The 27,392-nt window shown below is 44.0% G+C and overlaps 1 protein-coding gene across 8 annotated transcripts in view; it reads right to left on the minus strand.

Moving 5' to 3' along the window:
- dab2ipa (DAB2 interacting protein a) overlaps nt 1-27,392 on the minus strand; it is a 165,506-nt gene that overhangs the window by 17,366 nt on the left and 120,748 nt on the right. For all 8 annotated transcript variants that reach the window (XM_072703040.1, XM_023834471.2, XM_023834472.2 and 5 more), the window contains 8 exons: nt 20,994-21,147; nt 15,800-15,898; nt 14,427-14,981; nt 7,650-7,794; nt 5,061-5,205; nt 4,319-4,555; nt 4,031-4,232; nt 3,567-3,745 (listed from right to left, as the gene is read on the minus strand). In XM_072703040.1, the coding sequence (XP_072559141.1) occupies nt 3,567-3,745; nt 4,031-4,232; nt 4,319-4,555; nt 5,061-5,205; nt 7,650-7,794; nt 14,427-14,981; nt 15,800-15,898; nt 20,994-21,147 (1,716 nt within the window). The remainder of the gene's footprint in view (nt 1-3,566; nt 3,746-4,030; nt 4,233-4,318; nt 4,556-5,060; nt 5,206-7,649; nt 7,795-14,426; nt 14,982-15,799; nt 15,899-20,993; nt 21,148-27,392) is intronic.

The following is a 27,392-nucleotide window of genomic DNA, read 5'->3' on the forward strand; positions in this document are numbered from 1 at the left end:
AGGGGCGGGAAGCGAACCCAAAGGGCACGGGGATATGTGCAAACTCACAAGCAGAGCCAGGGGTGGGAAGTGAACCCAAAGGGCACGGGGATATGTGCAAACCCACACGCAGAGCCAGGGGCGGGAAGCGAACCCAAAGGGCACAGGGATATGTGCAAACTCACAAGCAGAGCCAGGGGTGGGAAGCGAACCCAGAGGGCACAGGGATATGTGCAAACCCACACGCAGAGCCAGGGGCGGGAAGCGAACCCAAAGGGCACGGGGATATGTGCAAACTCCACACACAGAGCCAGGGGCGGGAAGCGAACCCAAAGGGCACAGGGATATGTGCAAACTCACAAGCAGAGCCAGTGGCGGGAAGCGAACCCAAAGGGCACAGGGATATGTGCAAACCCACACGCAGAGCCACGGGCGGGAAGCGAACCCAAAGAGCACAGGGATATGTGCAAACCCACACGCAGAGCCAGGGGCGGGAAGCGAACCCAAAGGGCACAGGGATATGTGCAAACCCACACGCAGAGCCAGGGGCGGGAAGCGAACCCAAAGGGCACAGGGATATGTGCAAACTCACAAGCAGAGCCAGGGGCGGGAAGCGAACCCAAAGGGCACAGGGATATGTGCAAACTCACAAGCAGAGCCAGGGGCGGGAAGCGAACCCAAAGAGCACAGGGATATGTGCAAACCCACACGCAGAGCCAGGGGCGGGAAGCGAATCCAAAGGGCACAGGGATATGTGCAAACCCACACGCAGAGCCAGGGGCGGGAAGCGAACCCAAAGGGCACAGGGATATGTGCAAACTCCACACACAGAGCCAGGGGCGGGAAGCGAACCCAGAGGGCACGGGGATATGTGCAAACCCACACGCAGAGCCAGGGGCGGGAAGCGAACCCAAAGGGCACGGGGATATGTGCACACTCCACACGCAGAGCCAGGGGCGGGAAGCGAACCCAAAGGGCACGGGGATATGTGCAAACTCCACACGCAGAGCCAGGGGCGGGAAGCGAACCCAATGGGCACGGAGATATGTGCAAACCCACAAGCAGAGCCAGGGGCGGGAAGCGAACCCAAAGGGCACGGGGATATGTGCAAACTCCACACACAGAGCCTGGGGCGGGAAGCGAACCCAAAGGGCACGGGGATATGTGCAAACCCACACGCAGAGCCAGGAGCGGGAAGTGAACCCAAAGGGCACGGGGATATGTGCAAACTCACAAGCAGAGCCAGGGGTGGGAAGTGAACCCAGAGGGCACAGGGATATGTGCAAACTCACAAGCAGAGCCAGGGGCAGGAAGCGAACCCAAAGGGCACAGGGATATGTGCAAACTCCACACGCAGAGCCAGGGGCGGGAAGCGAACCCAAAGGGCACAGGGATATGTGCAAACTCACAAGCAGAGCCAGGGGTGGGAAGCGAACCCAAAGGGCACAGGGATATGTGCAAACCCACACGCAGAGCCAGGGGTGGGAAGTGAACCCAGAGGGCACAGGGATATGTGCAAACCCACACGCAGAGCCAGGGGCGGGAAGCGAACCCAAAGGGCACAGGGATATGTGCAAACTCCACACGCAGAGCCAGGGGTGGGAAGTGAACCCAAAGGGCACAGGGATATGTGCAAACTCACACGCAGAGCCAGGGGCGGGAAGCGAACCCAAAGGGCACAGGGATATGTGCAAACTCACAAGCAGAGCCAGGGGTGGGAAGTGAACCCAAAGGGCACAGGGATATGTGCAAACTCCACACGCAGAGCCAGGGGCGGGAAGCGAACCCAAAGGGCACAGGGATATGTGCAAACCCATACGCAGAGCCAGGGGCGGGAAGCGAACCCAAAGGGCACAGGGATATGTGCAAACCCACACGCAGAGCCAGGGGCGGGAAGCGAACCCAGAGGGCACAGGGATATGTGCAAACTCACAAGCAGAGCCAGGGGTGGGAAGTGAACCCAAAGGGCACAGGGATATGTGCAAACCCATACGCAGAGCCAGGGGCGGGAAGCGAACCCAAAGGGCACAGGGATATGTGCAAACCCACACGCAGAGCCAGGGGCGGGAAGCGAACCCAAAGGGCACAGGGATATGTGCAAACCCACACGCAGAGCCAGGGGCGGGAAGCGAACCCAAAGGGCACAGGGATATGTGCAAACCCACACGCAGAGCCAGGGGCGGGAAGCGAACCCAAAGGGCACAGGGATATGTGCAAACCCACACGCAGAGCCAGGGGCGGGAAGCGAACCCAAAGGGCACGGGGATATGTGCAAACCCACACGCAGAGCCAGGGGCGGGAAGCGAACCCAGAGGGCACAGGGATATGTGCAAACCCACACGCAGAGCCAGGGGCGGGAAGCGAACCCAAAGGGCACAGGGATATGTGCAAACCCACACGCAGAGCCAGGGGCGGGAAGCGAACCCAAAGGGCACGGGGATATGTGCAAACCCACACGCAGAGCCAGGGGTGGGAAGTGAACCGACAGGTATCAGTCACACGGCTGTATTATTTTTCTGAGAAGACAAGCATCGTCTCTTCCCATTTAAATATTTTAAGCTAGAATAATGCAGGAAGTTTACATGGATTATGTCAAATTCAGTGCAGAAATCCACCGATATCTGCCCGTTTGTTAGAATATATATAGAATATATATCGTATCTGACGGTTGTGATAGCGATTAAGACTTGTTTCACTCAGTTGACAGTGACTGGGTGTATTCTCCTACACTGTGTGACCTTGACTACATAGACATGGTGTGTGTGTGTGTGACTGTGTGTATGTGACTGTGTGTGTGTGTGTGAAGACCAAGCCGCTGTGACCTGCCGTGCATCATCCAATATTATAATACTGATTCTAGTTTCATTACATTAATAGACGGCATCACCTCCGGGCTGAAGAGCTTAACTCACATGGCTTTTGGCAGCTGGAGCTTACAGTGCCATTTTAAGCGAGGGGGGGTCTGAATCTTATCTTTTTCGCAGAGATACTAACCTGTCATGCTCCCAGCATCAAGTACATTACTATGTTTGCTGACACCATGCTTTTGTGCTTGATCCAGTTACAGGATTGGATATTTAAATTATGTGATTCAAAGTATGTTACTTTAGGATTTAACATCCCTTACTGGGAATATAAAGGAATTACGGGGATAGATTTCCTGACAGAGGGAATGTGTCCACGCTTCTACTGACTAGTGCTGGGGACCCGATATTAAACCGGCACTGGGCCCATAATGGAACCAAGCAGACAGACCAGGGGCTCATGCCTGACAGACTTCTCCAGGATGAGGTCGGAGTGTCTCCTTGTACTAGTGGGGGACATTCCCCTTAGGTGCCCACTCGGTGCCAACGTTTCCTTCCCAAAAGAATCCCAATATGCCACAATTTGTGATAATAGCAATATGGCAGTGGTGCACATTCTATTATGCAATATGATGCCATGATGCCCAAAACCTTAGTGGGAGTATTGCAGAGATACTGTTTTGTTTTTTCTTTTAGGTCAGAATCCAAAGAATAACTGACAGGCTGAGGTCCTGAGGGTGTGAGCCCACAGCCCTTTCATAATCCCAATATGCTCCTTCTTACCCCGGCAAGTCATTGTCGATGACCATTTTCGGCAGGCCGGTCGAAATGCTGCAGCCAATTGGAGGAGGCGAGGCCATCCGTTCGGAGGGGACGGGCACAGGGGGGCCAGCAGGGTTGGCCAACGCCACATTCACGTCCCTCAGGATCCGGGGCAGTGGCCCCAGCTTGGCAGCCGGACTCTGGGGGAAGGCGGCCAATATCAGATATTGTACACCTGCCAATCAAGCCTCAAAGCTCGCAGGCTTTCGAAAGCCACAGGGATCTATGAGCCCCTTACACTCTCAGCTTACATCTGCTTATCGTCTTTATCCTGCTCTTCTCCTTTTTTTCCTGCTTGCTATTTGTTTTCCATGGAAGATGCAAGCCAAGTTCAAAAATAAAGACAAAACTAGACTGGTATGGCTTGAAGTGCATGCTTATGACTGGGCAATGGAGGAAACCAGTGTGTCATGTGATCACTGTACCTGTTCCATCTGAGAGACCACCTCCGCTAGCAAGGCGTGAAGGGTGGACAGCTCACGGCCCAGATCAATGTAGCCCTCGAACCCGGCTGTGTTAGAGATGGTCTCAGGGTTGGAAATCTCCAGCAGGAATCGCTGCATGTTCGTCCACTCGTGTTCCAGGAACTGGTTCATGAAGGACATGTACTCCTCTTTACTGCCGAACCTGTCACGGGGAGTTGGTCAAGGGAGGGGTCAGTTTTAGACCGATGCAGTGACGGGGATGATAGGGTTGGGGGGACTGGGGCTCACTTGGTGAAGTTGGCCAGGTTCTGCGTGACCTTGGCAATGAGCGTGAGTGTGCGGGCCGTGCGGTCGTCCGGGTACTCCTGCATCAGGCTGAAGAGCGACGGAGACATGACGGCTGGACACAGGAAGCGCAGGAAGAGAGAGGCACTGATCAGCCGCTCGCTGATGTCTGGTCGTCCCCGGTTACTGCACTCTTGCCTCCAAGACGCAAACACCTCCTTCAGCTCTCGGGGGAACACGCTGTCGATAAAGGGAGGGAAACATGCAATGGCGTTGGTGTCTTTTTTTAGTGACATAAAAACAAATCGTGCTTCATTGCCATGTCTGCATGGAATTCCAAGCCAAGAGTCAACATACACAGAGTAATTTAAACAGAGGGAATATGCGCACGTAAGCATGTGGAGTAGAGCAGAGATCTTCCAGGATAGTATGTGAATTATCGTAGCAAACACCACTCAGACAGTAAGCTGATAACACACTCTAAATGAAAACATCTCAGGAAACAAGGCTGCTCCCTGAAAGCCATTGATTTTCACTGATGGATTTTGGGGAGAGAGAGTGCGGGAGCTGGTATGGTCCTGCAGAGATGTGGTGCCAGTAAATGGTCTTGATGCACAGGCTGATACGGACGGGCATTCTCTGCCCTCAGCCCCTGTGTCACTCAACTAGAGACGACGGGGCCTTTTTCACAAACCCAGCGTTATCGCCCATCGTAATTCGTCACTGCTCGGGTTGCCATAGTTACCAGTAGGAGTTGATGATCTTGCAGAAAGCCAGCTCGCAGCACATTTTCAGGTTACTCTGGTGCTCGGGCAGGTCACTGGAGGAACACTTTGATGGGTCGACTTCGCAGTTCTCATCGGACTCGTACAGCGCTTTGATGAACTCGCCTGCGGGGAGGGAGCCACCGTCAGGGTATGTCGCCACTCAAACCGCGGCAGAGGAGCGACTTGCACCAATGAAACAAGGCCCCACACCGATGACTCCTGCAATGCTCGGACAAATTCCCAAAATGTTACAAGATTTTATTTTTGTGCAAAAACTTAAAATACCACAACACCTATCTCCTTGGAATGATAGCCCAGTGTTTTGGTCATAAAAACTGGAATTCCCTGAGAGACGGTCCCTTGTCAGACAGTCGGCAGCCTTCCTGATTAAGTCACATTGTTTCAAACAATCTTGTAGCTGTAGTATTAAGTGGCAATTGTTTCCCTTGTTTACAAGACATACGACTCTTTGTCTGGTGGGCCTCTCTCCCCCATTCCCTCACCATCTCTCATTCATCAAGGTCAAGACCGAGGCCATTCTTCTCATTACAGATGAGTGCACCTACCACACAGAAACATCACGATAACTGGAAATGTGAGGACTATGTATTAATACTGTTAATTATTAATGAGCTACTGTAAGACTGCATGAGACAGACTCAGTAGGAAGGCCCAGATTACCCAGCATGCCCCACAGCATCCTCCCACACATTGTATTCTGCTGGGGAGTGACTGACCCCATGGGCTTGACCTTTTGGGATGCATATAGCTACGTCCTGGGTGGCTTACACCTCATTTAAGGGCCTTGTCATTCTCATAACGGTAATCAAACTCCTTCATAATGTGTTCTTTTGATTCCACAGGGGTTGCTCCTGGCTCACTAGGGGCCTGAATTCTCAGACTGCCTCAGCGTGAAAATGTACTGTGCTTCTAGAAATGTAGTCGTGTTTACTGGCTAATCTCTTGTTGTTTGCTATGCCGTGGCTTTATGCCCAGGCAAAAGGGACTGGGTACGAGAAAGGTTCAATTTTGATAATGAAGATTAGTGTGTAAGCGTGTGCTTAATTAAAACACAGAGTTAAATCATGCTGTAGGTCACCGATTATATACCCCATTGTGGGACTGTGGCTCTTCCTCATATAAATAAGTATCTGAGAGCATCAGGAGCAGAATACTAACATCAATCTTGTGTTTGGGTAGGATCAGTCCCAACACTGGCTGTGCAGAAGTATGTGCTTCTGCTCACAGTGCAATTTCTGTGCTCAAACACATAGACACATAGGGCACACTTACAGTCTACCTGTGCAGCATAGACGGTGCTGGAGCTTCCCAAACCCCCCTTGTGTACCCCCACCTCTTCCACTTAGCTGTTGTCTTTCACTTCCAATACACCTTATTCAGATAATGTAAAATCTGAAGATGACTGATTGATTTAACTAGACTGTCTGGTGGTGGAACATGCCCTTTGATCCTGTCCGGAGTTCCCTGTCTCATGCCCTATTCTTCAGGGCATGGGTTCCAAGTCCACAACCAAGTCCCAGCACCCTAGAATCAGTCAGAAGATGGATGGATGCTGGTACAGTAGAGTAGATACATGATTCGGGTGATAAAGGAGTGATCTGAGATCCACTACACCGTCCTTGCATGTCCACCTAAGTGTAATTCTTCTGTGAGGTCTTTGGCTATACTCAGTAAAAGCAAAAGTTCACAAAAACAAACAATCCAAATACGACACAACTGCTCATTATTAAAGGATTTTATCTCCCTCATTAAACTGAACAATCTAAGAAAATACTAGAATATTAGAACCCTGAATTTAAATAATAATTTTGTTATTCGTTTCAGTTGGATTTATGAGAAGTGCTAACCTCCATGCTTATTTTCCAATGAATAAGTAATTATTTGCTTGGACACTGATGCTTTAAATTACAGTAAAAATTGTACATTGATGTTATAATGTATCTGTGCATAGTCCATAATTGAGAATAATGGAACATATTTATCAAGGCACTCTCCTCCAACATCCTGGGATATTTGGGAGATGGTGGCAGGATTGGCACTCCAGCCACTGGAAAAACCTAACACTGGTCCATTTACACTAGTGTGGTGTTGAGGTATCACCCACTGCATGGCTGCACTCAGGTTCTCATCCCTGAGGTGGTTTGTCATGTGGTGGATGGGGCAACATGCTGTAATCAGTGCCCATCCACCCTTACCTTACCTCCATCTTCTCAAGCAAAACCCTAGAGCTAAAGGTCACGTTGATCATGACTTGGTGAAACGAGACAATATGAGCTGCAGTCCAGAGTGTTTTTTGTGGCAGAGCCCAGTAACACAGACTCCAGGGCTCTGCTTGAAAACTTAAAGGCCTTTTGGCACTAAAGGTGTTATTGACTTTTTCCCTACACAATCTCCATAGGGAGACTAAAATGTCAAACAACAAAGGCAGGAGGAGAATCCATCTCCATATGGTGCAACAATGTTATCACAAAGACAATGTTGAGTCATTTTTCCACTGGCACCGCTTCCTTAGACAAAGACGGCAGCTTCTCTCTGCTTCTTCTTACCCAGAGCATCCTGTAGGTACTTCTGGCCAACCAGCTTGAGATACTCCTCGATGGCCTTGGTGGCCAAAGTGTTCTCACGGAAGATGAGGTGCTCGTTGTCCCCGCACCGGTCCACCTCGGACATCATCAGATCCGTCAGGAAGTCCTGGACGAACGGTGAGAATGATGTATTGTGGGTGGTAAAAAACAACGTCAATGGACAGTAATTTGTTTTAAGGTGTATGAGCATTATTACCTACTTCTGCAATTATTTAAATATGTTACTAAAGCTACATGAGGGCTTCAGGTGCAGTTCGCAGCGAAATGCTTGAATGTTGTACAAATGTCGTTTAAATGTTTTGTTTTTGTTTTGCAGCTTTTCCACAATCAAAATCATAATAATAGCAGACATTTAAACAGATGTTTAATTGAGCTCATTATTAAGATTCAAGATGTTTTTCCTGGCCATATGCGAGTATATCAATGGAGTGCTTACTGGTTCAGCCACACTGTGGAACAATTAACAGTAATAAACAGACAACAGGCGTGGATAATGCAGTAAAAACAAGTAACACTTTGATGTTACAATTCACATACTCACATCCAACACACAATGAAGTTGCCTTTGAGTCAGGGAAGGGCCACTGCTTTGCCGCAACACAAACACACCCACACACACACAGATATGCACAAACACCGTCCTGTTCTTTTAAAGATCTGTAAAAGGCTGCAAGCCGACATGTTTGTTCCGACAGGACAGGGTACGGCCGCGGAAGACTGGCACCAGAGCAGAGATATGACTTACTCTCAGCCATATCTGATGCACCCGCCTCCTTTCTGTGATGAAAGTGCCGCAGAGAGACTCCACCCTCTTTTTAACAAAACCCCTCCGTATCTGCATTTTGCAATGTGGGCTTTTGCTTGAAGGTTAAGCATGAAGGTTTGTGTTCCCCTTTTCCCAAACCATTTAAAGTTTCCAAACAATTACTCTCATCTATAACAACAAAAAGACAACCAGAACTTCTTTTCACTTTTAAAATAAACCAACTCAGAATTTCCAATTGCCAATTCACTATTTATTACTTTAAAATGCAATTTCTGATTCCCCCAGAACTAGGCCTGCTGAACAGTATGCTTCTTAAATATCAAATTAACTTTACAATCCTCAGTGCGTCCTGTGCATATGGCGGAATTGGCAATTAAGACTTTTCACTTGACTTGACTTTGACTGAACTTTGGTGAATTTGATTGAAATAGCTCTCCATGTTGAGACCAATGTCAACAGGGCATTGTGGAAACTCCAAACTCTTTGACCTTCCCAGACTTGACCAATACTGAGCCTGCCAATATTTAACAACAGGTCACTCATCAAAGTAAGGAGGTGAACCTCCTCTTTGAGTCCTCCCGGTCACTGCCTCTGAAAGACAGACAGTAACGTTCAGCCTCGACTAAACTGTAACAAAATCATCCACCACAGATCACTGTCAAACAACATCCTGATGCTGTCTATTATTCCTTGCTGCTGAATGATTTAATGTCCGTCTGTCCTATAAATCAAAACATATGTCAGTAGGGTTCTATAAGAATACCATTATACGACAACATCTACAGGAGTCAGGCTCTTTAACGTCTTACAAATAAGGAGGCTTTATGGAGGTTAAAGATTAAAAAAAAAAAAAAAAAAAAAAAAAAAAATTGACAAAATTCTTGGCTCAGAATTTTCATCCAGCTGCTTTGCCTCAGAGCACGGCTCTCGCCAGAGATCACCAGCATAATTAATGCCCACTACAGGAGATCAGGAGACCGAGATGATAGGCCTGAGCGGACTCCGAGAATCAGTGCAGAAACAAAGGGAGGAAAAGCCAGCATCTCCTGATATTTCACATCTAATTATGTTTGTTGAGTGGGGAATTTTTAGGAGTATAATGGTCCTGTTGCCTGGGGTGCCTAAGAGCACAGAATGGCACAGGTCTAAGCCGTCATCAACCGAGAAGATGTCCTGGATGAGGAGAACGAAACCTGCAGAGTCCTACCAAACAAGCCCTGTCATTCTAGCCAACAATTTTTCACTCTAAGAATGTTTATCGCACGTTGCGATTAAGGTATGGAAGCATTTTGTCCGTATTCCTGATCTTCCCAGAACTACTATTGCTACAACTAACAAACAGTCATGGGTTCAAAGCTCAATGGTGCAGACTGAATAGTAGTTTCTACCCTGTCGGTATTAGGGTGTTGAATGACACCTAATAACATTCATATAATGAAAAAAATAGTGCAATAGATAAAATCACGTGAAATATGTTTTTATGTTCTTTATATGTCTATATGTTTTAAGTAAGTATGAATTTGTAAATAAAGTGTGTATTTAAATATGTATGTATTTCTGGTATAATTCTTTGACACTGCGAGGACTGCACCTAATTTCGTTGTACCCATTACAATGACAATAAAGATAGTTCAAATACAAGAACTCGTGGCCATAGGTGGAAATTAGCGAGAGAACATTTTAAAACAAATTTGAGGAAGCACTTCTTTACACAGCGTGTAGTCAGAGTATGGAATAATGATAATGTAGTGCAAGCTGAATCCTTGGGATCCTTTAAATCAGAGCTACTGTAGATAAGATTTTAACAACTCTGAGCTATTAGTTAAGTTCTCATCATTAATTACATTAAAATAAGGGAATAATATTATTGTGTTAACATTGACAGATCCTTTGTTAAAATGTAAAACTAGGAAAAAACATTCCATTGATGTTACAGTAAGAATATTCTCTGCCAACTTAGAGACGATCTTTAAATAACATTAGCGAAAGTTCTGGGAGTGTTTCCTGTTAGCTGGGATAGAGGACAGTACAATTTAAAAAAGCCAAATACATCAGTCTGAGGCCAAGGTTTCCACAGATTTGAATGAAGGTGAAATTAATGACACTGTGACACACAACATGTCAAAGGGACAAGCAGATAGCCTGCAGTGCAGCATCCTGACAGAAGCCGACCCAACGTGATGAGATGGTCACTATGGGTAACGCTGTCACCTCACGCCTCTGGGATTGGGGAATCAAACCCCATCCCACTGTGTGTGAGCAAAACCCAAGAAGACTGTTTTCAGAATGACTCTTAACCCATTCATGGTACCACATGCTAATTTGCACATAGTCATTTGCATAACAGCCTATTGACTAGTGGGAAAAATGCTATGGGAGGTGGGGTGTTTAGTCATCTGGCTTAACTAAACTTCAGTGGAGTTTCAGTCCAGTTGCAGTAAGTCCAACGATGACAGAAAACAAAATACCAGACCACCTAAACAGTATGACTCTACGCAATGCAAAATTTAAAACCATACTTATAAAAAAAAAAAACAGAAAAAACATTCAACTAAAAGTTTCATACTCTCAATCATCTCTGTGTGCCTTTTGCTCTATGATCCTGGGCAATTTAAACAAAGAAACAAATAAAAACTGTCAGTAAGAACTCTATGGTTTTGGGAGAGCCGTGCAGTCCCAGGTGCCCGCGAGTGCAGCCGGCCTGATTTAACTTTTGAGTCGAAGCAGTGAGAGATTCACCTCAGCTAGCTAATGAACTGGCTACACAAATGCCAATGGCTGAGGGCCCAGGGCCATGCTTGGGGGGCAGAGCCCTGGGAAGGAAGACTCGTTTCAGCCATGGTGCTAAATCAGAGAGATACTCCCTGGCTCTTGTTGGACATAAGCCACTCAATTCACTTTACTGCGTGCAACTGATGCTTGTGTTGGAAACGCCCACTATTGTTTCCCGTCTTCTGCATGCAACATGCATACATGACATATGGCTCCGGGGTTAAGGGTTGAAGAAAATGCTACCTGAGGCTCCACCTCCAGGGGTATTTGTCATGATTTGTGGAAGACACCTGGTTCCTTCTGAACATCTCAAATGGGCAAGGAAGGACCACAGGACCACCCTCCAAAAAGAGCAGAGGCCATTGAAGTGCCACCAAGTAGAGTCACAATAAAAACTCAATTCTCAAATAAGTGAATGCCATTTTGGCATTTCCATTTAATAAAGGTGCAAATGTATGTGACCTCCCCTGTTATACAGGATTAAAGGACAAGTGCTGTAATAGTAGCCAGTGGGACTGCATTTAAGTCAAGACAATTAGCGTAACTTGCATGCTTTGCCTAGTCTATCCATTAACTAAAAGAGTTTTTTTAACTGCAGTAAGATAAACCTAATTTACCCCAACAACGCAAGATGGACTTCAGCCATAAACAAAATATCACTAGAGAAAGCTGGCATTTGAGAAGCGGAGTATCTCCGGAAGTTACCGTAATTATTAGGGGCTGCGACAGCTCTCACATCCACCAGTATTAATCTGGTATCACTCTGGGTCCTAAAAGAAGATTAATCAAATTTACAGTCGACCATCCGTCCTGCCTCTGGTCCTGTTCATCACCTATCACCAATTTTCGAACCGATTTAGGACACGCTGCTGCTCTTCTTGCATTGTGATTCTATACAATTAGGCAACACCAAGAGACCTTACTGCTCCCAAAAGGTTCCATGCCAACAAGCATCTACAGAGGTAGAGTAGAAATGGGCTGTTTCAGTGCCAATAAGCAATATGTGACTGACCTAACCTGTGTGAAGAAGAAAAAAAAAAATCACCAAAACACCATCAAATCATGGCAAAACACAGTGGGTAGCTGCTATGTTTTATCTAGGTGCATATTAACTGACAAGCACCAAGAAGTCAAGCAGACTGTCATGGTGATTTTCACAAAGTGATTCATGAAGAATTCTAACTGGTGCTATTTTAAAAAGTGTTAATATTTTATTAATAGCAATTTTACACTTAAAGGCCGCTTGCAGGATCATTAGTTACAGCAGACAGCACAGAGGCCCAGTTCATGGCAGCGTTCTTGCCTTCAATACCTTGAAAAATTTCACCTTCAATGAAGCAAAACCAGTTGTGGGTAAACAACCATTGTTTGCTGGTCTATAAATAACTCCCTGCTTATTTAGCTATTTATTTAGAAGAAAAAGCATCTATTTAGCTAATTGCCATGATCTGGTAGAGGGCAGGGTCTCCGGGAGTTATTAGCCAGCCACAGTTTTTTCTTGAAGGAGGAGAGCCTTCTGCCATGCTCGTCGCTAATGAGAACACAGCCGGATGCTCGCTGCTGACACGGCGCTCGTGAAAAACGACCCCCGTGCACGCTAGCACCTGTGAGCATTACAGTTTCACAGGATGGCGCGGTCAGCTGACCATCTCAGGTTTGCCGGAAAGTAATGAGAACTAATTAGTGCGGTACTGGCCATTTCTCCAGGGCATTGTTGATAAACAGCACCGTCTAAGGAGTAACGCTAGGCCCGGCAGAGGGAGGGAGGCAGCCTCTGTTTATCGACCCATGTGACGCCTCGCTGCCTCGCACCCAGAGCTGATCGATAATCTTCTCCAGCAAGCTTGGCAGCGAGGTCACAAAGTCGGCGTGAATCACGTTTCTAATCTGGTGATGGTCTCAGATATTGATTTTCTTCATACATGGCGAAGCTGCCCACTTTGACAATACGGGGCTTTCAAAACAATCCTTCCATAATGAAAAACCGGTTAAGGAATGTTCGCAAAAAACAGCGACGACGGTGGGAGAAGCTGATGTCTGCTGCAGTGAGGCGTTGTTAATGGCAACCACAACAGTCTCAAGCATACTGATCAGACAGAATAGTCAAATAATAGTAATGATATTACAGACTTTTAAAGAACAGCTACCCGAAAAAAGCAAAGAGACTGCTATTTCACACGAAATGTAAAAATCTTTGCTGCCTTTTCCCTAAAAATGACGAGGGAATGCTTGCCTTTTGAGTTACGTGAGCACTAATGAAGGGCCGACTTGCATTCAAAACAGACATAACAAATGCCCAGAAATTGTTTTTGAGCAAAAAAAGTTACATACAGGGATAAACAGCCAATAATGTTTACTGAATAGTTTCAGGAAGAGAACTGATTTCAACCAGGGCGTCAATTTAGTGTGTGTTTTTACATGTGTGGTGACTGTGATACAGGTGTGACGACTGCAGTACATATTGTTACTGCAAACAGTTGTGTGCCGCTGACCTCTCCTGTGTAAGAAAGTGTGTGTAAAATGGACAGTGGGCAGTGGGGATGGTGTGTCCATTGTGAGCTCGTGATGAGCTGCCTGCCTGGTGCATCAAACCTCCCCGCACCGTAAGAGCACAGTAATTATCTGGGCCATTTCCCAGTCATGGCTGACACAAAATGGAAGATAAATTCTTTTTTTTCCTCTTGTGAAATTGTATGATGGTTGATGGTGCCTGAATGCAAATATGACTTCCAAAACAAAATGGCTGTTTAACACTCCATTAAAACTGCTTAAACAACATGAACATTGTTTTGTATTCAGTGGTAAATCAGCCTATGGATGCTATAGGTTTACCAAAAAAACACCAAGGCCATAATTCTAGTTTATATTTGGGGGACAAATATATAGGTCCTCTGCAATATTCAGATGTGCTCACAATGTCCCCCCCCCCCCAATATATATTACAACTATGGCCTTGGTAACCCCCCCACGTTCACTACATGGCTACACCCTTGAAAAAATGCCCTCAAAAGTAACACTTTCCTAAAAATGAATGAAGTTCATATAAGTCATGTTTACCAAACCAGATATTCTGTGTCTCACTAAATTAATTAAATTGAGATGCAGTTGATTCAGCCTTGAACATGTCTAATTGCAGTTGCAAACTTGTGCTGGAGAAGGATGGTTCTTGGGGGGGGGGGGGGGGAGAAGGCACACCCTACCTTGGCCTTCCCAGTGCTCTGCAGGATGTGCACCAGAGCGGATGCCATCTCCTCCTTGCTCTTAACGCTGAGCACGGGCTCCAGCACGGAGCACAACAGCATGTAGTTGTTGGTGACGTACTCTGCAAACTCCTTATACAGCTCCATGGGCAGGATGCTCATGCTCTGGTAGCGCGATTTGAGGCGGATCATGGGTCCCGGCGCCTTCCCCTTGGTGGGGTTAGGCGTACTGACCGGGTACCACTTCTCCACAAACTGCCGCCCTGTCACTGTGCCGATCTGGATGTTCACCAAGCCTATGTAGTTGTTCTTGTCCTTCTTCTTCTTCTTGTCGGTCTCCTTGTAGAGGTGCACGGTGATGCTCTTGATGCCCGGCAGGTTGTTGAACTCAAAGTGCTCTCCCCAGAAGACATTGTCCGTTTTGAGCTTGCAGGTAGTCCGTGCGTAGAGGGTGTCATCCAGACACAGCTCACAGTAGTACTTCTTTTTGGCCGGCAGATCTTTGGCCTCTATGATCCACAGCTTTAGCAGGTTTTCCACTCGACGGCTGTTGTCCTGTGGAGTCAAAGTACTGCTATGTAAGATGTCAGAAGGCGCTTTAACAAAGTTCACTTATTTTTGGGAATAAATGGCAATCGCAGTATTTTTACCCATAATCTATGGTCTATGCCATGACTACTTGTTTACCCACCATTAAAAGAATGAAACATAAATTGTGAGCCATAAAATTCTGCATTAATTTAAAATATAATGATTTTGTATAAAAAAAAATTATAAATTAGAATGAGTTTCAGTAAATCTGATTTAACCAGATCTAGAAAACCTTTTGAATCAAGTGGATATATTTGATTGTGAATTAGCAAAAACTACACTGAAAGTATTGTTTTTATGGAGGAGTCATATATATTTAAATATTACCCATCGAGTCTTGAACATTAGACCAAATAGAGTACAAAAGTGCTTATATTTTTATATATGTAGTATGCTCCTTGTCAAGTTAAATAAATATTAAGTCCCTGATTAATGAAAAGTAATTATATAAGCATTAATTGTAATGGGTGAACCTGTTATTAACCACAAACCCAGCTGTCAATGAAATAAAGACTGCACTAGTGTTGTAATAATACATAAAAGTATAAGCATCCATCAAATGAACTGGGTCTTTTGAAGGCCTGTGACTGCACTCACTCACTCACTCACAGTCGGGATGGCATGACGCCCCAGAGAGCCAGCCCTGAGCGCGGCATATGGGAGCCGGGAGCCTGGGCACCGGCCTTCTGGGCCCCGGCTTTCTGGGGCCCCGGCCTTCTGCGCCCCGGCCTTCTGCGCCCCGGCCTTCTGGGCCTGCCCCTCCGGCTCTGCAGAGCTCTCACCTTGTTTGGGTGCACGGCTCTTCTGAGGTTCTCCATCCATTTGTCTCTTTCTGCCGATGACCGGCAGGAGAAGCACTTGGTTCCATTTGAAGTTGTTACCTGCCATAGAAAAAACAAAGCATAAGATATATCTACTAGCGCTGTAAAGCAATGATTAAATCAGAGGAAGACAGTGATGCATCACATCAGGTGCCTCTTGGAACGAAGGGATTCGATATCCAGTGAAGAGTATCTAGTGCAGCAGGTAGCGCAGAGGTGAAGGACATGGGCTCAAAAATGCAGAAAGGTTCCCTCTTTAAACCCAGGGAGTAACCCAGTTCTTTGGGCTAGGTGCATTGGATAGCCCCAGAAATATATCCAGTTGCATTGTTTCTACTTTATATAAGCTGCGTATTTATCCTTTCATTAGTGCTTTTACTATATGTTAGCAATATTTTAGGGTTTATGTGTTATTTGGTATGATTTGGTAGGTGTTTTTGTGTCTGAGAATGCTCAAATTCATTTCCCATATAAATTAACGGCAATTGCTTCTTCATTTTACACCATTTGGTTTAAGAAAGATTTCATAGGAATGTTCTACTTTCAGATAGCGGGGGAAACCTGTAATAGCAGGACCAGAATCAGTAGAAATAATCACAGCTGTAGCAGCAGAAATAGTAGTTGTAGTAACAGCAATGACTTAATTTCCAAATTCCCTAAGAAACTGTGCAGGTAGAGTTCTCTGTTTCGCTATAAGATTAAGAAGAGATTTTCAGATATTTCAGTAATGATTGTAGATTAACAATCTGTTTTGTTAACATTGCTCTTGTATGTTCTTGCGAGAAACAAAAACACAATGATGTTTCCATTCCTCCTGGATTCCTCTTGTATTACTAAGGAATTTCCCCTCCGGCAAGCAAACAAGAGGAAGCCATCTTCAGCAAGTGTCTCCTGATCAAGTGACCTTGTCCCCAGTCGGACGGGAAATCTCGTATACATGTTTTCTCTGAGCAGGGCGTGAGACAGAAACGATAAAGGACATAATCACCGGGATGTGGCTGTATTGTCAGTTTCCATCTCGGCAGAGAGCATGTCAGAATTTTTCAGCACGCAAAGGCAGCTAAGTTGACTGTTAGCAGTTTCTGCTCTTTTGTGAACCTCTGATGTCTCAGTCTATTGTGTTTCTCTGTCTTTTTTGTCTCCACATTCCTCTTTTACTGTCCCTTTTCCCTGTTTTGTGACCATTTCATGGAGGCCCCCATATTAAATGTGTGGGGTCCTCCTTCTGTCATATGATTGCTTTTGTTTCGCCTTGATGAGCACAACACTGCTGTTCCCTGTTACACTGTCCAACACTGCAGACTGGCCTTGTGCCATAATCTGGTGCACAGAGCCATAAATGCCATGGCAGATAAACAGACTGAGGGTGAGTGTGGCTATTTTTGGCTAAAAATCTGATATCTGACAGTTACCTCAAAAGTAAGATTAAATGACATTTTATCTGCATGATTTTCATGCCTTGAGTGAAGTTTGAAATTATAGGGCTAGTTCCACCTAAGCAAGAACATTCCTAAAATTTAATATGCCAGAAAAACCTAACATGATTCTAAACTCAAAACAAGCTTTTTTTCCTGCTTTTACTGCAAGGCTTAAATGATGAAACTTGCCTCACTTATTTATGAGTGCATTAGAACCATAACTGGCTATTTAATGCTTAAGCACATAGTCAAGAGATTTTTTTATTTATAATATAAAAACACTAAGAAACTTTAAATGTGAACCAATAATAAATATACATGAATGTGAAATGCTTATTTAATGTTTATATATCAAATAAAAAAGCATATTTACTATATGACATAATGATGTTTACAATCCTTAAATCCTTATCTAAGCATAAAGGTGATGAGCAAAATGCCATAATAATATACAGCTATTTCTGCTGGAATACAACAATCACAACCAATAAAAATCAATTACAAAAAGCAAAAGGTTTTTGAAGCTGACTGACAAAAAAGTACAATTCTGAGTGCCAAACCAATGACAATGTGGCAGCAATAACACAGTCGTATAATTGCAATAACTGCTTTAATTATCACCACTGAAAATGTAATGCAATGCTATGTCAAAAAATGTGCTTTGGTCACTGGCTATTAAAGTTAAATTATTAAAACAAATACCACACTATGCTAATTGATACTTCATGCTTTCTGAAGTCAAATTCGCTTAGACAATTACTGCAGCTTCACGCCGCATCTAATCACCAAGATGCAGCCTGTCGCTTTGTGAGATACTCTGTCAGTCTACCGGGGGCCGACCACCAAGACAAGAATAACGGGAGGGACATCATAGATGGTAAAGAGAGTGACATCAGCGAACCACTGCTACACCAGCCCAAAGCCGTGTGCACACTTATAACGCATGGGCTGCCACTAGACATTTTGGGCCCCATAAAAATATCTCATAATTGGCCCCCAACCCAGAGCAATTCCCCCCTCCCTCCCATCCGCAAGTACTGATAAAAAGGGCTATACCTGAACGATAGCAGCTTTTATAGCAATGCATTAAGTAGATTGCTAATGTAAGCATTTATTTCACAGCATAATGGCAAATGGTTTCTGTTAGCACGCTCTGGACTAATTCTGTGACTAACAACACCCTTTAGCTGTGACAACATTAAAGGCAGAAACGGCCCGACGTCTTGTGCCACAACGTTTAAATATGGCTGCGAGCACCAAATTACAGCGGCCTCACCAACCTGCCACCATGCATGCGTTTATGATTTATTCAAAAATGTGCTTTAATCTGCTGAAACACCTCAGCTTAACATTTCTGGGAAAATGGTGTCAAGCAGTAAATTTGGATTTAAAATGTGACATTTGGCATCATTTTGGAAAATTATTTTGACATTAAGTCATAGAAACATAATTTTTTAGTAGTGGCATTAATGGAGTAACGCATATTATCCAGATTTAAGGGATCCTATGTAGCACTGGACAGCAGTATGCCAAATAAAAGAGTGAATACTTGCAATATACCTATAGGTGCTTGGGAAGGATATGTAACTTTGACAGTGTTATTGAACTTGAGCTCTTCTTATGGTGAATGTATAAGAGCCTTTTAAAATTAAACATTAAAAATGTAAAATAAAAATGCATGTACCATGATTTCACTGGCTTCTGACAGACATATTGCCTAATATCCATGTACTCAGGTTAGATTGAAATAATCCACAATCCAACCCGGTTTTAAAAATAATGCAGTTTTACTGAAATCAAGCAATCAATGCACCAATGCAATACATATACAAAGTTACAGCCATGTTTCTGAGCAGCGACAGGAACATTTAGCAAGCATAGCTGCAGATCTCCATTTGACATACAACTGCTGCAGCCATTGTGCACAAAACCACTTTGATTATATTAGCAAATACATCAGTGGGGTCTGTGTGCAAGATGGCGTGCACATGGGGCAAATGCCAGTTTTTATTACTTCTATTAGATGTTTTTTTAAGCGCAAACACAAACAATGCAATGTAAACATTCTCCTGGTTTCCCAGCTGACATCCCCAACAGGCGCAAGAGCGGGGAGGCAAATAAAGGACCGCTGACCTATGTAATGGGGGTGACTAATAGCTGTGGGCTTACAGGGGAGTGAGCATGCTGAGTAATCCCAGGCACATACAGGGAGATACTGCTGAGAGCACGAGACGCCCGAGGACCGGAGGAACAGCAGCTGGGCTCCCAGACAGGCTGCATGCTTCACACCAGCATATGTCCCAAGTCCGCTGGAACGGTCCGGGTTCTGTGATTACTATGATTGTTTTCGGCCTCCCAGACAGGCCGCAAGCTTTACACCAGCATATGTACCAAGTCCGCTGGAACGGTCCGGGTTCTGTGATTACTATGATTGTTTTCGGCGGTCACGTTTTTTGTTTTCGCACCTGACGAACAAGATGACAAACGTCATCACTAATATTGCAATTGAAAATTACTTTATAGCTTCAGGGTGATTTAAAAGGATATAAAATCACGATAAAGTTTTTCATGAAGAGCTCACATTCAGTATATGACATTTTTATGTGTGTCTTCCTGAAATGTGCCACCTTCAAAAAAACTACACATTTTAATCAATTTACCAGAATCAATAATTTAATATAACTAGAGAATAAGGTCCTTCGTGACCCTGAGTGGTTAGAAGACAGATTGGTGGTTAGCTGTTCACCCCTCTTGTGCCCTGTGCTGCCCGGGCCTAGCTGTTTACCCGTCTTGTGCCCTGTGCTGCCCGGGCCTAGCTGTTTACCCATTTAGTGCCCTGTGCTGCCCGGGCCTAGCTGTTCACCCGTCTAGTGCCCTGTGTTGCCCGGGCCTAGCTGTTTACCCGTCTAGTGCCCTGTGCTCCAGGTCCCTGTGACCCTTACTAGCATAAGCAGTTGGAAGGTGGATAGACGACCAGTAAAAATTTAGTTGTGAGCAGCTTTATCCGCAGGTCACAGCTGGAAAGTTATCTTTCAGCTAAATAAGATCGTAGCCTACAGTATAATATGCAGATTTGCATATAAATTTGTTCCTTATTAGGAGAAAAAAAAGATTTTTCATACATTGTGCCTGTAAACACTTTGCCCATTTCCACTGTGACTTAAATGTCAATAAAATTAAGCAGATCAGTCTTAAAAACAACAAATCCCATCACATTACATTTAGTTATGTAGCAGACACTTCTGTCCAGAGTGGCGTGCAGGCGAGGCCGGAGATGCATCTAGCATACACTGCAACACCACAAACACTGTCCATAAACCAGATTTAAGCCTGATAAGATAGTAAACTCCAGTCAGAAAAAACAAAACTACCGGTGTGTGGTCACATTCCAGACACCTGACTGACCTGTTCCAGTATGCTTTATAAATCATAAGCAACAAAAATGGCATTTATGTAATTTTTGGTTTATATATTTGAAAATTCTTATTAATTCATGTAAATTCAGGATGAGTAATTTTACTCTACTATGAGATACACCAAACCAGACAGCCTTACTTAGCAAAAACATACTGTAATGTATCAAAAGAGCTAAAGCTCAAAATACAAAATGATGTCATTAATTTCATAAACAACATTTCCATATTGTTTTACATATGCTGCGGTCAAATGGAGGCCGCAGTGTAAAGTGAAGGAATCTGAACCTCCGGGGGACAAACGATGGCGTCTTCAGGGCTCACCTCAAAGCAGTAGTCCTGGCCCAAGATGCTGCTGTGCACGGGCTTGATGAACACCTCCTCCTCCATGCTGAGGTCCAGAGCTTCCACCGCACTGCTTGGGCTGAGCAACGACTCGTGAGACCGTGACTCCTTCAGCCTCGGCATCAGATGTGATCTGTGGCGAGGGGAGGGGGGCAGGGGAGAGGACACAGGCAATTTGAGGCACTGGCAATAACGTCCAGATGTCCTTCAATACTGCAAAACAAAATGAGCCTGCCACCCCGTGTACTGTATTTAAAATAGTTAGTGCAGGAGATGGGTTCAAAAGCAACTAATTCTGCATTATACTACAAAAACAAAGATTTTGCACAATATTACAACCTAAATTCCAGTGCTGAAGTTTTTCACTGCTAAAATCAGAGTGAGAAGAACATTAACATGTACTCACTGACATCCATACAGCACAGACAGACAGACACGCACTTGTATTCATAACTATGTGGGGACGTCCATTCATTTCTATGGGAAAAGCCCTAATCCCAACAACTTCTTTAACCCCTACCCAACCCTGATCTTAACCATAAGTAACCAAACAAAATACAAGACTTATTGCAGTTTTAGGTTTTTGATTTAAGTCACAGGTTTTTATAAAATTGAGTTTCACCTTCTGGGGACCAAAAAAGAAGCAGTCCCCATAACATCAGAATAACGGGTTTGGTCCTCACAATTAAATTATTGCATACACACAAACACACAGTAGCCAGACAGGACACAGTTTTCCCGCTAGAACTGCTTCAAGAGTTGCCAAGTTATGCATTCAGAGAAGTCTTTCTGCACACCACTGCTTAACTGGCCTATTACTTCCAGACTTCCTGTTTGCCTTGGCAAGTCTGGCCATTCTCCTCTGACCTGTTTTTTTTTACATACATACATACATACATACATACATACATACATACATGCATACAGGACTGCGCAGAAGTGCTAGGCAATGAACACTATGCCTAAATGATCTTTATGTTGGGGTAAAACTATAATATGTTGTTCAAAATGTATCAGTTTAGCCATTTCTAAAACACACCCAAGTATTTACAGTAATCATCTAACAATCTAACAGGCAAACTTGGAGGCCCAGAAAGTAATGTATAATTTTCCAAAATGCCCAAGAGGTTTTGAGTGCACATACATCTGAGTAACTCAAATTTGCCAGCTCTATTTGTGACAAAGGTGTTCTATGGGATCAATATAATATGCTTGCTTTTCTGCTTAAGTTCACAAGATCGATGCAATTTCTAGAGTCTGGCTATTTTATGTTCTGAATAAGACAGAAGGAGTCTTGTACTATACAATCTACATTTGGGCTGATGTGACATTACTGAGGAAAGCATTCAAAAATACAGCAAAAATTCCAAGGCATCTACAACACGTATCATCGCTAAGATTAATAAATACAATATACCATTCTAAAACCTACTGGATTTTCACGCAACATTTTCAGGTTGCAGTCCCCATCACTCGTGTCAGTGAAATTCTCAGTAGATTTAGTGGTACCAGCGACATAGCTAAACCAAATCATGAAGTTCTGACAGACTCTGCAAGCAACCGTGGGTAGCTAGGTTCACTGAGACCGCAAATCCATCACATTATCCATTACCATCACTGTCAGCATCATGCCAGATGCCTTATCGTATGACCTCCTCTTATAGCTTCGCTGTGCTTGCCAACAATCACTGCACGGAAAGTATTTCTTCAAGGCTTTGCTAGTATCGCTCTTACCATCTCTTGCCTGATCTTTCTCTTGATCTGACAACTGCCCAAAAGATTCAATGGAGCATGTTGGACAAAGGGGTGCACTGACTGCGCTCAAATTTTGTGGCAAAAACAGAATAACAGAGTCATATATAATATCACTAGACAGGGAGCAAAAGTAAGAGTGCATTGTGGAGAGGTACAACGTTCACTGGATACAAACACATGATAAACACGCTCTTGGGATAGATATTTTCTGGAAGCTTGCAAGACTGCAAACCACAATGAATTATTATACCACTGTACTATTCTGCATTGTACTGGCATCCCACCTGTGTACTCTGTGCTTCCAGGGATGAGCTGCGGTTCCCCCTTAACGTGCTGGATGGATAGATAGATACCATTTCACTCATGAATATTATCTGGCTATAAACACATATAAGTAATACATCTCAGCAGACATGCTTCTAAAATGTCTGTATAAAATTACAAACTAGTTGCTGTTATTTTTCCCAAATCAAAAACGAAAACATCTTGAGGCAACCATTCGAGTATGACTGGTTTTTCTTAAGTATGATTAGCTTTAATTATTCCCAAATCAAAAGGTTTTGTCAAACACGGCCTGAAAACTATGAATATGAATAACTATGAATAACTTTTCCATGACACAAAAAAGTTGATCACTACCAAAAAAAAAAAAAAGTATTTCATTAACAGCAAAGAGCTGTTCATCTTTGTCACCAAGTAGAGTAAATTCATGGCTTTTTACAGTCGATGTCAAAGGCTGGACTGGACGATTAAGCACCGGCTGGAGAGCAAACTGCAACAGGGACTCTCATTGGTCCTTCAGCTTGATGTCTGCCTATTAATTAAAGATGGCTCTCTTTCCCAAGTCCTTGAACTGCAAAGGTGAAATGTGACACCCCCCACCTTCTGTCAGAATGGTCAGTGCCAAACCCAAGACAGAAATGGACAGATAATGTTCCATTGAAACACATTATAACAACAAAGAGGAAGTGACTCTCTTAAAGGGTGTGAGCTCTGAGCAGCTTAGAGGATGTTTACAGAAACAGCTTTGGAAATACGCTGCAGAGAATGTGGCAAAGTTACCATGTGGGCTAAATAATGGCAGCTATTAGCAGAGAAAGGGCAGATCAGACACATGGCCAGGGGAATAAAGCTGCTTTTAAGGAACCAACAGCACAGAATCTTCTTCAGAAACTTACATGATCATATGAGATCTTGGCCACAGAAGACATTCTCCAACGTGGACGATAACAGAGAATTATTATACCTTGACAGACAAAAGCTAAATTTTATCAGCCTCATTAACCCAAACTTATAAGGTCAACATAAAGAGATGTGGTCAACTGGGTTGTTAAAACTGGCCCAGCTAACTCTTCCACAAGGTGTGAGCTCCTTCTGTATCATAAACAGATCCCTATTTGTGATTAAAAATATTGAATGAATTGTATTCATTTTTATTAAATTGCGGATGGTTGGCCTTAATTCTGGTAACAAAGGAACATGGATATATTCTCCATAAAGTCAAATACACACAAAAGTCGATATTAAAGTCTCAAAGTTCTTAAATAAATACTCATACCTCTAATCTCACCTTGAGATTTAGCTTAAACAAGACTAACTTCCCATCAAAGAAAATCAAATAGTGCCCATTAGATAAGGACTGATGTTTTCCCCAATCAGTCCTGCAATCATGGTAAGCTAATCCGGACCAGCATTTACGGACGTTACACAGCATCTGGTATCAGAAATCTTTTACACTTTCTTCCTTGTTACCCCATTAGGAGTTTAATCCACAACTACGTTCTAGAAATGCTGCAGACTAGTGAGTTCTTTAGCTGCGGCATATCTTAGAGGCGAACACCTGGGGTCGACACAGACCATGCTTCCCCAGGGTCAAGAATTATTCAATCCAACTGTAAGCTTCAGAGAAACACAAGGTCATTTAACAATGTCAGCCTGAGACAGTGTTGGCCATAATAAATACTGCTATGATTAATTTAGACCTTTTACTGTTCCATTCCCAACTGTCTATTTTTACATAAGAAACTATGAAACAGACATCAAGAAGAAGCCATTTTATGATTCACATGAAATCATGCAAGGTTATAAATGAAGGATAAAAAGAATCATTTTCAACCAGCATCAACAAATCTCCGGAGCAGTACAAGTCTGTCAAGGAATGCCGTGTTTGCCACCTCCACCCATATCCCACAAAAAACCGGGGAACATTCAGGCAAGGTCCTCAAATTTTGCACCTTTATGTGAAATGATATTTTAGGTCACATCAGCGAGTCGTAAGTTCACAGGTAATCATTTGTTCTGTGCTCGACCGGCAATTTTCTGCAACTGCAACGCTAACTGAATCTAAGACTATCTTAGTGTTCCTTTGGCTAACTGAGTCTAACACCAACTTTTTCAGCTAACTAAAACTAAATGACTAAATTTCTTTGATGAATTGAATTTAATGGCATCTTGGTGTTGCTTTGCCTAACTGAATGTAACATCATCTTAGTGTTGCTTTGCCTAACTGAATGTAACATCATCTTAGTGTTCTTTGACTAACTCAATGTAACTTCATTTTAGTGTTTCTTTGTTCTTCACTGACTGTCAGGGCACAGAGCAATTTCATGTTAAACAACACCGGGACAGAGCTAGTTCCGGAATGTGCTTTTATTGTCTTCATTCGTCATGCCCACTCTCTCCCTCTAAATATTTTTCCCACTGTAGCTAGGAAGATCCCACTTTTATCATGAAACTGCAAAAGCTTTTCCGAACCATTAGAGATTATTTAAAGCGTCTTACAATATTTAATGTTAAGATTTTTTTTTATTCTATATTTCATGAGTTTGTGAACTGCAGATTGAAGTGATTCTAACAAAATCTACAAGTATAATATATATTTCATATCTAACATTTTTTACTCATGCAAATAGGTAAAATACAAACTGAAAACCAACAGGGTGATACCATGCTATTTATTATAAAAAGAATGCCAGCACACAAAAAAAACAGAAACCTGGAGACTAAACTCTAGTAGACAAAAAAAGCTCCACAAGCCCAGAAGCTGGATTCCAGACAAAACCGAGGTGAGCACTGAGCCTCTCGCTCAAAGAGCAACAAGCCTGAGCCCGAAGCCGCTCAGAGCTCAGTCTGAACAGAATGGAGATCTCCTGCTTCTGGGTCCAGGGCTGGGTGGGTCTGACCTCACTCACTATTCTAATCACCAAAGTGGTGCTGCAGGTGCAGCAGGACACTGAATCACCACAGAAAAACAGATGTCAATGAACCGACGAAAAAATACCCATGTTAATGACAAAAGAACGAAATCCCTGAACTGAATTAGAGGACTTACATAGCTGGTTGGACGAGGGTCTTTAAAACCATGGAAGCTGCCACCAGCTGATAATTTGACAACTACAATTTTGGAAATAAAGGGGTTTCCCAATTCACAGCCGCTGCCCCCAGTGCCCAGCAGAAGATGGGAATGGGGGATTCCTTAACTACAACCATGATCATTAATACTTGCGGGACAGACACATTCAAACTGATAATTAGTCACCTCTACAAAGTGAGACAGAAACAGCAAAGGTAATAATTTGTTTTTTGAAAAAGGATAGTGGCAAGAGACCAGACAGATGGAGACAGCAAAGGTATGAAGGCAAAGAAAATATTGAGAAAAAAAAATTCTGGAGTGTAAAATACCAGAACTGACATTATCTGCTTTCAGTGGCTCCACTACACAGAGGAAAATCTGACAATTCACTTCTGAGTTTATCCACTTTCTCCTTTAACTGCAGTGTAACGTACAGAAATGCTTATATTCCCTCCTGGCTGTATTTCCACATTACCATTGTCTGTCTCATCCCTGACTGTAGTCCCGCATGTCTTTTCAATGGCAGAAAAGTTGAATTCAACCCATTTTTTCTCCACACCGATGTCGAGAGCCATGTGGGTCTCCACTCACTTCCCCTGCTAGCCATCCTAGCAAATAATGCAGTTTGTCTGTTATATTAGAATGAAGCCAATGAACACACCATAGCAGAGACAACTGGACTCTGCTCGTCATCTCAATCCCTTCCCTGTGTGAATAAATTTAACAAAGAGAAGTCCTATAAGGAAGCTACCATTTACCATGAAGATAATGACCCCCGCCCCCATGACCCTGACTGGGATAAGAGGGTAAAAGATAGACGGAAAATGAGGGCTCTGCACTGAAGGGGGGCTGGAAGCTGCTGAATGCCCAAATGGCCGAAGGGTGTCCTGGGAAAATGGAGATGTGCAGATGTTTTCTTTGGATGTGCTAAGAGGATGGTAGTTCATCACAAAGAACAACGATATGGTCAATTTAAGTGTCCGCCTGCATTTTCCTTGGGCATGTCTTCGCCCCGGCAAACAAACCCACCAGCCTCTTTTCCCCTGAATTTGACATGGATCACGCTGGTGAGCCCAATGCTGAAGGACAGAAACACAACATTCCGACCTGCCCTGCCAGCCCTGGCTTGCAGAGGGGCCACCCCCTGCTCTCAATAGGTTTAAAGACACATCGCACCACTAGGATTACAACATGCTTCCGTTTTGTCTGTGGAACACGACATCTCAGGATCCACAGAGATCTATCTTAGTCAGATCTGATTTTTAAACGTC

The sequence above is a fragment of the Paramormyrops kingsleyae genome, chromosome 2, assembly GCF_048594095.1.
Source record: "Paramormyrops kingsleyae isolate MSU_618 chromosome 2, PKINGS_0.4, whole genome shotgun sequence".
NCBI lineage: Eukaryota > Metazoa > Chordata > Actinopteri > Osteoglossiformes > Mormyridae > Paramormyrops > Paramormyrops kingsleyae.